At 48.2% G+C, this 13,670-nt stretch overlaps 1 protein-coding gene, 1 long non-coding RNA gene and 3 other non-coding genes across 10 annotated transcripts in view; 1 reads left to right on the top strand and 4 right to left on the bottom strand.

Moving 5' to 3' along the window:
• Positions 1–1,911: 1,911 nt before the first annotated feature.
• LOC106021494 lies at positions 1,912–6,651 on the bottom strand. 4 transcript variants are annotated; one of them, XR_005871633.1, is made up of 5 exons: positions 6,633–6,651; positions 3,794–3,909; positions 2,467–2,528; positions 2,144–2,213; positions 1,912–1,953 (listed from the first exon to the last, which is right to left on the bottom strand). It is a non-coding gene; the product is annotated as an uncharacterized LOC106021494 (long non-coding RNA). The 4 variants fall into 4 exon arrangements; XR_005871631.1 differs by lacking the exon at positions 6,633–6,651 and adding an exon at positions 6,245–6,352; XR_005871632.1 differs by lacking the exon at positions 6,633–6,651 and adding an exon at positions 4,901–4,927.
• LOC121134631 lies at positions 2,290–2,381 on the bottom strand. Its single transcript, XR_005871723.1, has one exon. It is a non-coding gene; the product is annotated as a small nucleolar SNORD12/SNORD106 (small nucleolar RNA).
• On the bottom strand, positions 2,602–2,690 carry LOC121134632. Its single transcript, XR_005871724.1, has one exon. It is a non-coding gene; the product is annotated as a small nucleolar SNORD12/SNORD106 (small nucleolar RNA).
• Positions 3,979–4,072, bottom strand: LOC121134633. Its single transcript, XR_005871725.1, has one exon. It is a non-coding gene; the product is annotated as a small nucleolar SNORD12/SNORD106 (small nucleolar RNA).
• The window catches only part of Znfx1 (zinc finger NFX1-type containing 1), a 35,143-nt gene continuing 26,276 nt past the window's right edge, over positions 4,804–13,670 (top strand). The window contains exons 1-3 of one of the 3 annotated variants that reach the window (XM_005074421.4): positions 4,804–4,947; positions 7,638–7,749; positions 11,467–13,272. In XM_005074421.4, the coding sequence (XP_005074478.1) occupies positions 7,689–7,749; positions 11,467–13,272 (1,867 nt within the window). In that variant the 5' untranslated portion in view covers positions 4,804–4,947; positions 7,638–7,688. Of the gene's footprint in view, positions 4,948–5,009; positions 5,033–7,637; positions 7,750–11,466; positions 13,273–13,670 lie in introns of those variants that run through there. The other 2 variants (XM_013116668.3, XM_013116666.3) reach the window with 2 other exon arrangements.

Below are 13,670 nucleotides of genomic sequence, written 5' to 3'. Positions count from 1 at the left end.
TAACTTTTAAAAAGATGCACAGTTATTCTTAGAATGTAAATGGGAGGCAGAGGCAAGTGGATCTCTGTGAGTTCAAGATCAGCCTGGTCTACAAGAGGGAGTTCTAGGACAGCCTCCAAAGCCACAGAGAAAAACCCCTAAAAAAAAAAAACAAAAAACCAACCAAACAAACAAACAAAAGAATGTAATTGGGGAGAAGAAACTGGGCTGAGGCAGCCGGTAAGCCCTGGAATAACCTCATTCAGAGGAGCTGCACCTGTAAAAAGTCCCAGGCCCACTTGCCTGAGTCAGTGTGACTGTCCTTTAGTATTCCTACAGAAAAAAAAAGAAAAAAGAAAAATTTATTGTCTCACCAGAGTGGTTTCAGGTGTTATTTTCACAAGACACCATTTCTTAAAAGCATACTAAGAGGATCTACCTATCACCCATTTATTTTTCTTTTCAAAAAAAAAAAAAAGTCAGTTAAAATTCAGTCCATGGAGCCAGGTATGGTGGCAAGCACCCTGAATCCCAATACTCAGGCAGGAGGTGGATCTAGCTCTGTAGGTTTGAGGCTAGTCTAGGCACCAAGCAATGCCAAGTGGTACACATACATCCACACAGGTTAAGATAAATCTAAAAATCAGGTTATGGGCTCATACACTACCACACAAGCCCAAGTGTGATCCTGGTCCCTGAAACACACAAAACAATCTCAGTACCAACTAGGGATGTCTTCTGACCTTCCCATTCATGTCATAGGTTGCCTAGCTTGCTTAGACTCTGGATTTGGTACCCTGAATGGAAGTGTCCTGCAAATACCAAAGTGAATCTCCAGGTAGCCAGTTTGATGATTGTTAAATCTTGGTTCTCTTTATTGACCACTAATCAAGGAACCACCCTAGACACCGTGGGGGAGGTGCTCCTGTGATAAACAAAAGAAACTTAGTTTATTTCAGTTCAGTTTGCAGGTCAGTGTAGCCCCAAAGTTAAAGCCTTCCTCCTCATGGGGCCCAGACCATAAACTGTGCCAGACTAGATAGTCTTCTCACCTCAGTTAATTATGACACACCCACAGACCAGCCCAGGACAGTCACTCCAGCTGGGGAGCTTTGTGACTTTCACACCAGAGTTGAGCTGGAGAACCATGACTCTGGGACATTTCCCCCACCAATCAAGTGGCAGGTGCCAGCATTCAAGGGCCCAACTCCACCCTGCCTCCCAGCCAAATGTCTTATTCAAAGTTCATGGGAGAGGGTGAGGGACTACGCAGGAAAAGGAATGTCACCAATTCAGGCCACCCTGTTTTAGGTGTATCAAAGGAACAGTGGGTTCAAGAGTAATCCAGACTGGCAGTCTGATCCTTGGTAGAACAAATCGGGAGTGTTAAGTGAAAAAACCTACATTGGGCACCAGAGTCTAAGAGCCTGGATGTGATTGTGGTAAACACATGAAACCTTCAAGGTGAGCAAACCAAGGAGAAATCACTAGGTGGTACTGTGTGGATCCAGTCCACTCCAGATCTGGAAACCACAACCAGGCTGTCCCCCAATTTTATTAGGGCAACTTCATGGGGGACCATTTTAGACAGCCAGTCACAACTGTCCCACTTGGGAGGAATTGGATGTTTACAGGAAATAGCTGGTGGCTCTACCCAGAAGAACAAATAAATGCAAACAGATACCCAGTCAGGTTTGTTTCTTAAAATTTTTATTTTTGCATTTTATGTGCATTGGTATTTTGCCATGAGTGTTGGGTCCCCTGGAACTGGAGTTACAGACAGCTGTGAGCAGCCATGTAGGTGCTGGGAATTGAATTTGGGTCTTCTTAAAGAGCAGTCAGTGCTCTCAATCACTAAGCCATCTCTCCAGTTAACAGATTTTTTCTACAGATAGGAGGCCAAAAGCTTGCCACTCAGAAAACTCCCTTTTGGGCCAGCAGGAAGCAGGTGTTTAGTCTTTACTCCAGAAGTGCCTAGAAAGAAAAAAGCCAAAAGGTTGCTAAGTCTTGTCTAGCATGGACTGCATCTGGTTGAAACTCATTCCTTATAAAAACTCCATTGGGAACCTCATCAGCACCCAGAACAGCAGAATATCCAATCAACTGTCCACACCCACTAACATCCCCAGAATTGGGTCAAAGCCATCAGTAACAGAAAACTCACCTGTTCCAGGACACGGAAATCAAGCAGCATCATTCAGATCAACACACTAGCATCCATGGCTCCCTCAGGCCTGCACAAAGTAAATAGATGAAGCCATTATCATAAATGAAACCAGATCAAGACCAAAACAAGGAATTATTTCTGGGGCCAATGCATCAGACAAAACTGGCTATTATTAGCTTGAGATCAACAGGGTCGATCTGATGGGGAAAAAAGTGAAGTCATCAGCTGCACCAGCCAAACTTATGCCAAATGAACAATTCTACACAGACAGATCTTAAGAGATCCTATGCCCAGGGAAGGGACACATGGGAACCACTTACCAATCCTTTCCTACTTCTAGATTCTTCCTCCATCCAAAGTCTGATCTCTGCTGTCAGCAAACCTGAGACAAAATGTAGAAAGGAAATAATCAGCCCCATGGACCAAAGGACACAGTACCAGCAGGCGTTGCTCCAGCAGGCATGTCAGACAAACTGGCTTGGAAGAGTGAGATCAACATGGTCGATCTGATGGGGAAAAAAGTTCTGTCATCACACATGCCTGGTCACTTCTGGGTCTAGTCCTGCACGTGCAGGCAACTTGTTAGTAGAGCTGCCTGCAAGCAACAATTGTATTGTAAAAGCCATGTTTGTAATTGCTAGGATTTGCTGAACTGCCAATCCTCAGTTTAGGAAATTTCCACCTACAGGAAAATGTTCCCGTCCCTCCCACACTGTAGCAATAAACCCTACTCAACTGGCTTGATTGGTACAGTCTTCATTCAAACAGTCTGCTGTCCCAAAGAGACAAACCAGTATTCAGTCTCAGACCTGCCTGTGCCTTAAAGCATGTGCTGCCACACGTGGCCCAGGACAAACTATCTGAACAGGTTTGCTGAGAATGGCCATGATCATACCATTCTGAAAAGTACTAGGCTGCAAATATTTAAGAACCCAGACTGTTTCCAGCTTAAAGAGTCTCCAGTGCTGAAATTACAGCTCAAGTTACACTATTACAAAATGCCGTGAAAAGCCTGGCAGCACTTTCAATCCTAGTACTCAGGATGACAGTCTGCAAAGCTACAAAGAAACGACATCTCTAAAGACAAAAAGAAACGGAGGTTCAGACATTGCACACCCACAACAGGTTGAGCCCTCCTGTATCAACTCCTAAGAAAATGTGCTACAGGTCAATCTCATGGCATCATTCTCCCAAAGATTGCCTTAGTTTCTTTTAAATTCAGGTCAGGAAGTTACAGTTAACTGCCATGTGGGTGCTGGGATTTGAACCCTGGCTTTCTAGTAGAGAGGTCAGTGCCCTTAAACTACTGAGCTATTTCTCCAGCCCCGAGATAGCCAATTTCTCAAGTAACCCTAATTGCCAAAAAAAAAAACCAACAAGGACAGGGATCTGAATGCCCAGGCTGCATTCCCCGGAACTAGATATGGAATGGAAATTGAAAATGTGCCAAGAGGCACTCTAAAAGCAATATACATGTTCCTCTTACCCGTCCATTCTTTAGGATGCACTAACGGGAAAAGTTCAGAGACAAGACACGTGCCTTGCATTAATCGCAGCATTAAATCTTACATTTGAACTCCAAATCACAGCAAACTAAGAGGCTCTTAAAAACGTTTCCTACGTTAAGGCAGAAGACAAAAATCATACCTTGAAGAGATTAGGAGGTCGAAGATCGTAGATTTATTCTCTCATCTCCTGGGAGGCCCAAAGGTGACGTCTCTTCTCCCTCCATCCCCTGCTCTGTATCGCTTTATAACGCCAACCTGAAAAATAAAGGCGTGAATCGCCATCTTCCCTCGATCAAACAACAAAGTAGACCAAGGCCTTTGGGGGCTGGTGTATCAGGACTAACTGGCAAAGTATTTCAAGAGATCAGCATTGCCGATATGACGGGGAAAAAAAAGCTAAGTCATCATTTACACCAGACAAAAAGAGTTCTCCAGGCCCAACCAGAAAGCATCTTTTACGTCTAAATTACTTCCCCTAAGGTCAACCTGGGGCTGGCGCCGGACAAGCCACGCCGTCAGATTATGATCGATATCGGCATCGACAGCATAGAATTGGTAAGCGGTGCACAGAAAATTGTACCGCGCGGGGCCTCAACTCACCATCTGGCCGCGTGGAAGAGACATAGCGCACGAGCAAACGACCAAGGCGTCTCAGGAAATAAAGAACGAAGGAGATGGCGGACTTTCCTTATATAGACCAAGGGGACGCCTGCGCCTGCGCATTGGGCCTCAGGCGCGCCACTTCCGGTCGCGGCCGCTACGCCCCCTGGGAAATATAGTCCCCGAGCCGCCTGGCTCCAGCTCGCTAATGGTTGTCCAGCGGGCTTCTAGCCCCTCCCCGTGCTCAGTGGGCCTCCGGGGCTGCTCAGCCTCCGCGCCATGTCGCGCTTGGCACGCACGAGCCGCCCGCCGCGGCCCCCCAACTCCGGGGCCGGCCGAGACCTGGGGCCGCCCGGGGCGCAGTCAGCCCGCCCCCCGCCGCGCCCTCCCCTCAGCCGCGCCCGCGGGAGCCGCCAGTCCTGCCGCCGCCGCCGCGGGGGCTGAGGCGACACCGCCCTTCCGCCCGCCCCGAGGGCGGGGGCGCAGGCGAGCTCGGCCCGGCCTCTCGCTGGCGCCCGCGGCACCGCCTCCTCGTTCTGCGCGGCCTCCTCCTCCTCCGGGCCGCCCACCCGGCTCCTCGCCCCGCCCAGGGGCTGTGGGGACTGGAAACCGAAAGTGCGCGGCGCCGGGCGGGGCCGCGACCTACCAGGGCCGGAGCTGAGCGCTGTCCCGGCCGAAGACGCGCCCGAGCCGGTGAGTGGTCTCCGCCCCATCCCGCACCTGCTCCTGCGGCGCCGCGATCGCCTGCCCCCGCCCCCCGCCTTGGGCCAGGCATCGGGTTAGTCCTGGAGTCCCTGTCTGTCCTGCCCAGCGTCCCTATTGCCCCCGGAGTCCCTGTCCCTCTCCTCAGTTTCCTCGTAGTTCCCGGAGTCCCTGTCCACTTCCCTCAGTTCCCCTATAGCCTTCGGAGTCTCTGCCTCCCTCTTTCAGTTTCCCTATAGCCCCCAGAGTCCTTGTCCCCTTTCTTTAGCGCTCCCGTCACCCATGAGATCGTGTCTCCTTCCCCCAGTTTCCCTACAGTCCCCCAGAGTCCCTGTCCCCTTCCCTCGATTCCCCTATAGGCCCCGGAGTCTTTGCCCCCTTCCCTAAGTTCTATAGTCCCTAGAGTCCCTGTCCCCTTCCTTCAGTGCCCCATCACCCGCGAAGTCCCTGTCTGCTCCCCCGGTTCCCCTATAGCCCCCGGAGTCCCTGTCTGCTCCCTGGGTTCCCCAATAGCCCCCCGGGGTCTCTGCTCCCTCAGCTACCCTATAGCCCCCAGAGTCCCTGTCTGCTCCCTGGGTTCCCCAATAGCCCCCCCGGAGTCCCTGTCTGCTCCCCCCGGTTTCCCTATAGCCCCCGGGGTCCCTGTCTGCTCCCTCAGTTACCCTATAGCCCCCCCCGGAGTCCCTGTCTGCTCCCCCCGGTTCCCCTATAGCCCCCGGAGTCCCTGTCTGCTCCCTGGGTTCCCCAATAGCCCCCCGGGGTCTCTGTCTGCTCCCTCAGCTACCCTATAGCCCCCCCGGAGTCCCTGTCTGCTCCCTCAGTTACCCTATAGCTCCCAGAGTCCCTGACTGCGCCCTGGGCTCTCCATCATCCCCGGAGTGAGTAACTGTCTGTCCTTTTTCCTAAGTGCACCCTCAGCTCCCATCACCCTTAGGTTCCTTTCTCACCCCTCAGTATTGTTATCAGTTGTCAGCAACCCCACTGCCCCTAAATCCCTGCTCCTTCCCTCACCATCACTCCCTGGAGTTCCTGTCTCCTCTCCTCCCCCCAGCACCCTCACCTCCTGAGCCCCTAGCCTGCCATTGTCCCCCTCCCGCTCCCCAGCTCACCTGTTACCACCCTGATCAGCCCATACCCCTTCATCTCAGCACCCAGTCACCCAGGAGCCTTCCCCTCCACTCACCATCAGTCTCCACTGCATGCCCACAGCCCCCTAGCCTCACCGCCTCCATTTCTCATCCCTGTCTCTGTCCCAACTTCTGCCACAGCCACCCCTTGCCTCATTCACCCAGGGTCTGCAGAACTCCCTGGGCTCTTCCTCTGCCCACTTCTAGAAGCCCCCAGATCTCCAGCTTGCTCTGAGAGAGTGGTGTGGTGACTTCTCTGAGGACTTGAAACAACCCAGCCGCCACCTCTTGCCACACCTCTCTCATCTCACCCCATAATTACCGCTCTGTAATTTTTATCCTGGCAACAGCTGATCTTCCTGCCCTCCCTGCCTGATCCCTCACAACCCTAGACAAAGCCTTCCCCTCTCCTGTGTGCGCCTCCCTTTCTACCACTTCTTGTCTTCCTTTTTGTTTTTTACACTCCCAAATTGCTGGCATTCTATTTTAGTATTTTTCAAAATGAAGAAGAAAATTTTCTTCTCAGAAAAATTAAAAACAAATACTAACCATTTGAGCCTGCAGTGTGAGAACAGGGTTTGGTAAGATGAGAAGACACCGCGAGAATATTCCCAGCGGGAGGAAGAGGGACTCTTTTTTTCTGATAAGAATAAAAGCCACCTCTCATACAATGCCAAATCTATTCACAGTTTCCAACTATGAATATTTTAAAACTGTGAGGACAGTCTCAAAAATCCTTTTGCTGAGAACTGAGTCACCACCACCCCACCCCCTGCACCCACATGATATGCATGAGCTATATTGAGAAGTTCCCTGAAAGGAAGGGGCTTCCTTTTCACCCAGCCTCAGATATTATCAAGATGGGAGGGCAGCGAGAACTGACTTCTAGCTGGTCCTGAGGAAACAACACCGATAGCTCACTTATTTTCAAGCTGTGGGGAGCAGGAACCTGTAGACTGCTGTGTCATAGAACACCAGGTAGGGTGGTGGGTGCATAAGGTTTCATATCGTCCACATGGGCCTCAGACTCAGTGGAGACGGGCTTTGAATTTCTGGTCTTCCTGCTCCTACCTCCTAAGTGCTCTTACGTTCCTCACAAGTCTCCTGCCCCCCACCTCCCAGGAGCTGAGATGAGGTGATGGACACACACACTGCAGCTAGTTATTTCGTAGTCTTGAATTGACACAATAGTCCTTTTGCCCCAACAATCATTTTGTAAGAAAGGAAACGAAACCTAAGCAATGGATTAAGTAACTTGGCTGAAAGGCAAACCAAGCAGTAGTTTGGGAATTAATGACACTCTATCCCCAAGCAGGTACAGGAGGAGTCCAGGAGTGGGGAGTCAGATCTCTTGGAACTGCCTGAATTGAGAACTTAGTTTACATCATTGTTGGGAATTCACAAGGTTGAATGCTTGCGCTCATGATTAAAATCTGCATTTACTATCTTATTCCTCATTAATAAATCGTAATGTGTAGAGGCAGAAAGGCTGGCTTTATGGTGTTTGAGAATTTGCTGGTTTTGAAGGGCACTGGTAACTCTTAGCTTGTGCAGTTACAGATAACTTAAAGCCAGGTAAAGTGGAAGAATCCTTGGCATTCAGACATGGATGACAGAAGACCACATCTGGAGGCCAGGCCCAGGAACCCCCCTCCCAGCCACAGAGGTAAGCAGGGTTTCTACCCAGTGAAAAGGAGAAGGCCACCTGGGATGGCCTGTGTTTTTCAATTAAGAAGGATCTCCTTGCCAGGGGTGGTGACACACACCTTTAATCCTAGCACTGGGGAGACAGAGATAGGCTGATCTCTGAGTTCAAGGCCAGCCTGGTCTACAGAGCAAGTTCCAGGACAGCCAGGGCTATACAGAGAAACTTGTCTCTAAAAAACAGAGGGGAAAAAAAAGGTGAGGGGACTCCTTAGCTACAGCATGAATGACATGAAAAACAGCTTACCTAGGAGGGCTGTGAATGGGCACTGGTAGAAAGCCTGTCATTCCAGCAGTTGGAGGCAAGACGATGAGAATTTGAGGCCACCTGAACAGGCCGTCTAGGGTTTCACAGTGAACCCTTGTCAGGGCTGAGAGCCACCACTCAGTGGTAGAGTGCCTGCCTCACTGCCTGCCATGCACCAGGTTCTTGTATGGTCCCTGGCACTGAGAGGGTGAAAAAAACAAGAGGTGGGTGTGAGAAAGAAAGCGATCCCCGGTTTGTGGCAGGGCTATCCAGTAGAAGCTTGGGACAGCTAAAAACTGCTTTGTAATCTCTAATAGCATCATTAGGAAATTCAAAAGATAACTGGTAACATTTATTTTTATTTTTATGACATCTGTATGTATACTCGCGTGCCTGTGGAAATCAGAGAACATCCATAAGAGTTGGGTTTTTTCTTCTACTGTGTGGGTCTTGAGGACTGAACTGAGATCTTCAGGGTTGGTAGCAAGTGTCCTTATCTACTGAGCCATCTAACTGAACTTGAATTTTTTTTAATTTAATGCCAACTTAATAAATGTAATGCTCTAATTTCTTAATCATATTTGAAATACTAACATTTTATGAAAATTAATGCGCATGTAGACATACATAGGCCAAAATGTTCATATGCATAAAATAATAAGATATTTTTGTTTGGTTTGGTTTGGTTTGGTTTTTTGAGACAGGGTTTCTCTGCATTGTTTTGGAGGTTGTCCTGGAACTTGTTCTGTAGACCAGGCTGGCCTCGAACTCACAGAGATCCGCCAGCCTCGCCTCTTGAGTGCTGGGATTAAGGGCATGCACCACCAACATCCAGCTAATAATATATTTTTAAAAATTTAGAGGCCAGGTTGGGTTACAGGGTTAAACCCTGTCTTAAAAAAAAAAAAAAAAGGACCTAGCCAGGTACAGTGGCATACCTCTTAAATCTCAGCAGTAGGGAGGCAGAGGCAACAAATTCTGTGTGTTTTAAGCCAGTCTAGTCTATATAGTGAATTCCAGGCCAGCCAGGATGACACAGTGAGACCCTGTATCAAAAAAACAAAACAACAGCAAAAGATAACTTAAGTGTCTTTTGCATCTGATGTAGCGAGATAGTCCATCATCTTAATTTTCACCTGTATTTGTAGTTTTCCTAACTTCTTGTCAAATTGTGCACACAGCCAACGTTTTGTAAAACTCCACACCACCCTGCTAAGATAAGTCAGCTCTGGAATCAGCCTTAGAGGCAAGGAAAGTGACTGTGAGTGTGCCTAGCAAGGGCAGCCTTCTGCACAGATTGCTGGCTCCCAGGACCCTAGGATGCTGTAGGCACCATCCTCCCTCTCCACCTTCCTTTGTGAGGAGGGCAATAGATTGGGTGGGGGTGGCTGATGAAAAGTTTCACTTTTCAGTTTCCTGAGTGAAAGTTTAAGTTTCATTTTCCTACAAGGAAACTGGATATGCATGCTTTATTATCTCCACAGTCTGTCTGTTAGCCACAAAAATAAAAACAAAAAACATCTTGGAAGAGGGAAGTGCTGCCTTCCTCCTTTCCATTCAGGTTGTATTTCCTGCTGCTGGGCAAAGGTCAGGCAGTGTTTCCTTCATAGTTTTATTCCACTTGTTCTTGTAGCTGATGATAATTGTCCAACAGGGTAGCCACAGAAATCACAAGACAGTCCTAAGAACAGCTCCAATCATTTTATAATTTTTACATGTGTTAAAATAAGTTTCCCATGTTTATATCTACATGAAATATTGAGGTTCATATTGGCAATGTGTATCTGACATTTTAAAGTTCCTTTTATTTATTTATTCATTAACATTTATTTATTTCATGTGCATTGGTGTTTTGCCTGCATGTATATCTGTGTGAGAGTGCCAGATCCTCTGGAATTGGAGTTACAAACAGTTGTGAGCTGCCATGTGGGTGCTGGGAATTGAATCCAGGGAGAACAGCCAGTGCTCTTAATCATTGAGCCATCACGCCAGACCTTTCCTGACATTTTATAAACATTTTACCTATAGCAGCCAGATGGCTGAGAAACCAATAAATTACACAAGGTTCCACAGTAAGGAAGTGATCGAGCTAGGCTGCTCTCTGAATGTTGTGTTCTGATTTGTTTTGTACTTGCCAGAGACTAGAACCCTCTGAATGTTGGGCCTCAGCTGGGGGCGTGAAATAAGATGCTTTAAGTACATTTACCAGGCACTCAGCTGGTGCTCATTCAGTTTCTCTTGTTTCTTTCAGGAAAACAGTGTTTTTATAATCTACACAGCAATAGTAATCATCTTTCCTTGTGGTATTGGAGTAGAATTCAGGGGCTTCATGCATTCAAGACAAGTGTACTACCACTGCCTATATCCCACAGTCCCCCTCCAGAGTCTCACCATGTAACTCAAGTTAGCTTCTAAGAAACTGCGTTGTCCAATTTGGCCTTGAACTCATGATCCCCCTGCCTTAGTCTCTGGGAATAATAGATATGAACCACCATATCTGGCTCTGTAGTTCATTTGTTTAAGACTAAACTGGGTGTAGTGGCGCATGCCTTTAATCCCAGCACTTAGGAGGCAGAAGCAGGTGGATCTCTCTGTGAGTTTGGGGCCAGCCTGGTCTGTATAGTGAGTTTCAGGACAGCCAGGGCTACATAGTTGTTAGGGTCCATAGAAGTGACTCTGCTTCATCTTGACTTAAGGTTAGAGAGTTCAAATCTACTCTTATTCTTTCAAGGTTAAACAACAGAATGTTTGGCCTAAGGCGTAGCTAATGGATGTCTTACGTAAACAACAGGATATTTAGTTTAGGATGTAGTTACTTGATTTGGGGTACTGAGAAGGTAATTATGTTTGCTTGTTCCTTGTATCATGGAAGTCTTTTGCCCTCCTGTTTTGATTGGGGTATATAAGGACCATGTGTAATAAATTCGGGGCCTTTGCCAGTATTCACTGGATGCCCTCCTCACTCATCTCTTGTCCCTAGTCTGTTTCTTTCCTCAATCCACACTCTTCCTTTCAAGCACAGACAGGACAAGACAGCCGGAACAGAACAGAGTGAGACCCTGTCTCAGAAAACAGCAAAGACTTTACTATTTTTCAACTACACACAGAGAGTCTGTCTGTCTGTCTGTCTGTGTTATGTGTGCATGTGTGCAGGTGCTTGCAGAGACTAGAGGCGTTGAATCCCCATGGAGCTGGAGTTGCAGCAGTTTTGTACCACCCAGTGGTTGCTAGGAACTGAACTTGGGAAGAGTGGTGTGCTCTTAACCACTGAGCCATCCCTCCCTCAGCCCTTGCCAAGAAGCTTTCTAAATCTCTCCAAGCAAAATCTAAGTTGCTTGTTTGTTTTGGAGGATGGAAGTATGTTCATTGTTGTCTTACTGGCCTTCCTCACTCCTTAACTTTGTACTTACCCAATATCCCCATTGTGTTTAGGTCCTGTAGATGGAGAAGTACCACCAAGAGCTAGAAATCAAACCAGTAACCCAGCAGCCAGTGCAATCCGTGGAGGAACCAACCATCCTGGAATGCATCCTAGGGCCAGCAACCATCCTGTTCCTTTCCGGCAGAGGGAAGAGAGATTTAGGGCTATGGGCAGGAACCCACATCAGGGAAGAAGAAACCAGGAGGGGTATGCCAGTGATGAAGCTGGAGACCAGAGACAAAGCCAGAATGATACCAGGAGGAGAAATGACAACCAGGAGGGCAGGAACCACAGACCACCATGGTCCAACGATAACTTCCAGCAGTGGCGAGGCCCACACCAGAAGCCAGCAGAGCAACCACAGCAGACAAAGAGACTGGGCTACAAGTTTCTGGAGAGTCTCCTACAGAAAGAGCCCTCTGAGGTAGCCATCACACTTGCCACAAGTATAGGGCTCAAGGAGCTGCTTTCTCATTCTTCCATGAAACCCAGCTTCCTTGAGCTGATCTGCCAAGTTCTCCGAAAGGCTTGCAGCTCCAGGATAGACCGTCAGAGCATCCTGCATGTGCTGGGCATCTTGAACAACTCCAAGTTCCTCAGAGTCTGCCTGCCAGCTTATGTAGTAGGAATGATTACTGAGCCCATCCCTGACATTCGAAACCAGTATCCAGAACACATAAGCAATATCATCTCCCTTCTCCAGGACCTTGTCAGCGTCTTCCCCGCCAGCTCTGTGCAGGAAACTTCCATGCTTGTCTCTCTCTTGCCAGCTTCTCTTAATGCTTTAAGAGCCTCTGGGGTTGACATAGAAGAGGAGACAGAGAAGAATCTGGAAAAGGTACAGACCATCGTTGAACATCTGCAGGAAAAGAGGAGAGAGGGCACTTTGAAAGTAGATACCTACACTCTAGTGCAGACTGAGGCAGAAGGCCAGGTTGAGAGCTACCGGGCCATGCCCATCTATCCCACCTACAACGAAGTGCACTTGGATGAGAGGCCCTTCCTTCGCCCCAACATCATTTCTGGGAAATATGAGAGCACTGCTGTCTACCTAGACACTCACTTCCGCCTCCTGCGAGAGGATTTTGTCAGGCCCCTTCGAGAAGGCATTTTGGAGCTTCTACAAAGCTTTGAGGACCAGGGTCTGAGGAAGAGGAAGTTCGATGACATCCGAATTTACTTTGATGCCAGGATTATCACCCCCATGTGCTCAGCATCAGGCATCGTGTACAAAGTGCAGTTTGACACAAAACCACTGAAGTTTGTTCGTTGGCAGAATTCCAAGCGACTGCTCTATGGGTCATTAGTGTGCATGTCCAAGGACAACTTTGAGACGTTTCTTTTTGCCACTGTTTCAAACCGGGAGCATGAAGATCTCTGCCGAGGAATTGTCCAGCTGTGTTTCAATGAGCAGAGCCAGCAGCTGCTCGCAGATGTCCAGCCTTCAGACTCTTTCCTCATGGTAGAGACAACAGCCTACTTTGAGGCTTACAGACACGTCCTAGAAGGACTACAGGAGGTCCAGGAGGAAGATGTCCCCTTCCAGAGGAACATTGTGGAGTGTGACTCCCATGTAGAGGAGCCAAGGTACTTACTAATGGGTGGCAGATATGATTTCACCCCCCTAATGGAGAACCCCTCAGCTACTGGGGAGTGCCTGAGGGGTGCCAGGGTCTTTCGACGTACTAGAATTAACGTCTTAGACTTCAGCCAGTGGCCCTCAAAAGAGACCCTGAAGTTGGATGACTCCCAGATGGAAGCCTTACAGTTTGCTCTCACAAGGGAGCTGGCTATCATCCAAGGACCTCCTGGAACAGGTAAGAGACTCTCAGAGCCGGTGCACACATCAAGCAAGGGAGATTGTGCTCTAGGTTTCTAGAATGCCTAATTTAGAAATATTCCCTGAAATGCAATGAATTGTTCATGCATAGCCACTCAGTGATTCCCAGTGGAAACCATAGGCAAGCATAGTAATGGATCAAAATCTCAAGATCAAAGAGACCTTCTCGTCCATAGCTTTGTTGGGTTATGCTGTTTTAAATTAAGTAGTACTGAATATATAATCATAGCATGATGCGCCAAATACCATTCAGTGTGCTTTACATATGCTAGCTCACTGTATCATCACAGCAGCCCTACTGGGTAAATCAGTCAAAGAAAAGTTAAACTGCCTCTTACTTAAGAGCTGTGGGGTATTATGAAGCTCACACAGGTG

Source organism: Mesocricetus auratus, unplaced genomic scaffold, assembly GCF_017639785.1.
Source record: "Mesocricetus auratus isolate SY011 unplaced genomic scaffold, BCM_Maur_2.0 Super-Scaffold_100028, whole genome shotgun sequence".
Taxonomy (NCBI): Eukaryota; Metazoa; Chordata; class Mammalia; order Rodentia; family Cricetidae; genus Mesocricetus; species Mesocricetus auratus.
The sequence above is the reverse complement of the archived record's forward strand: the minus strand, read 5'-3'. Positions and strand labels throughout refer to the sequence as shown.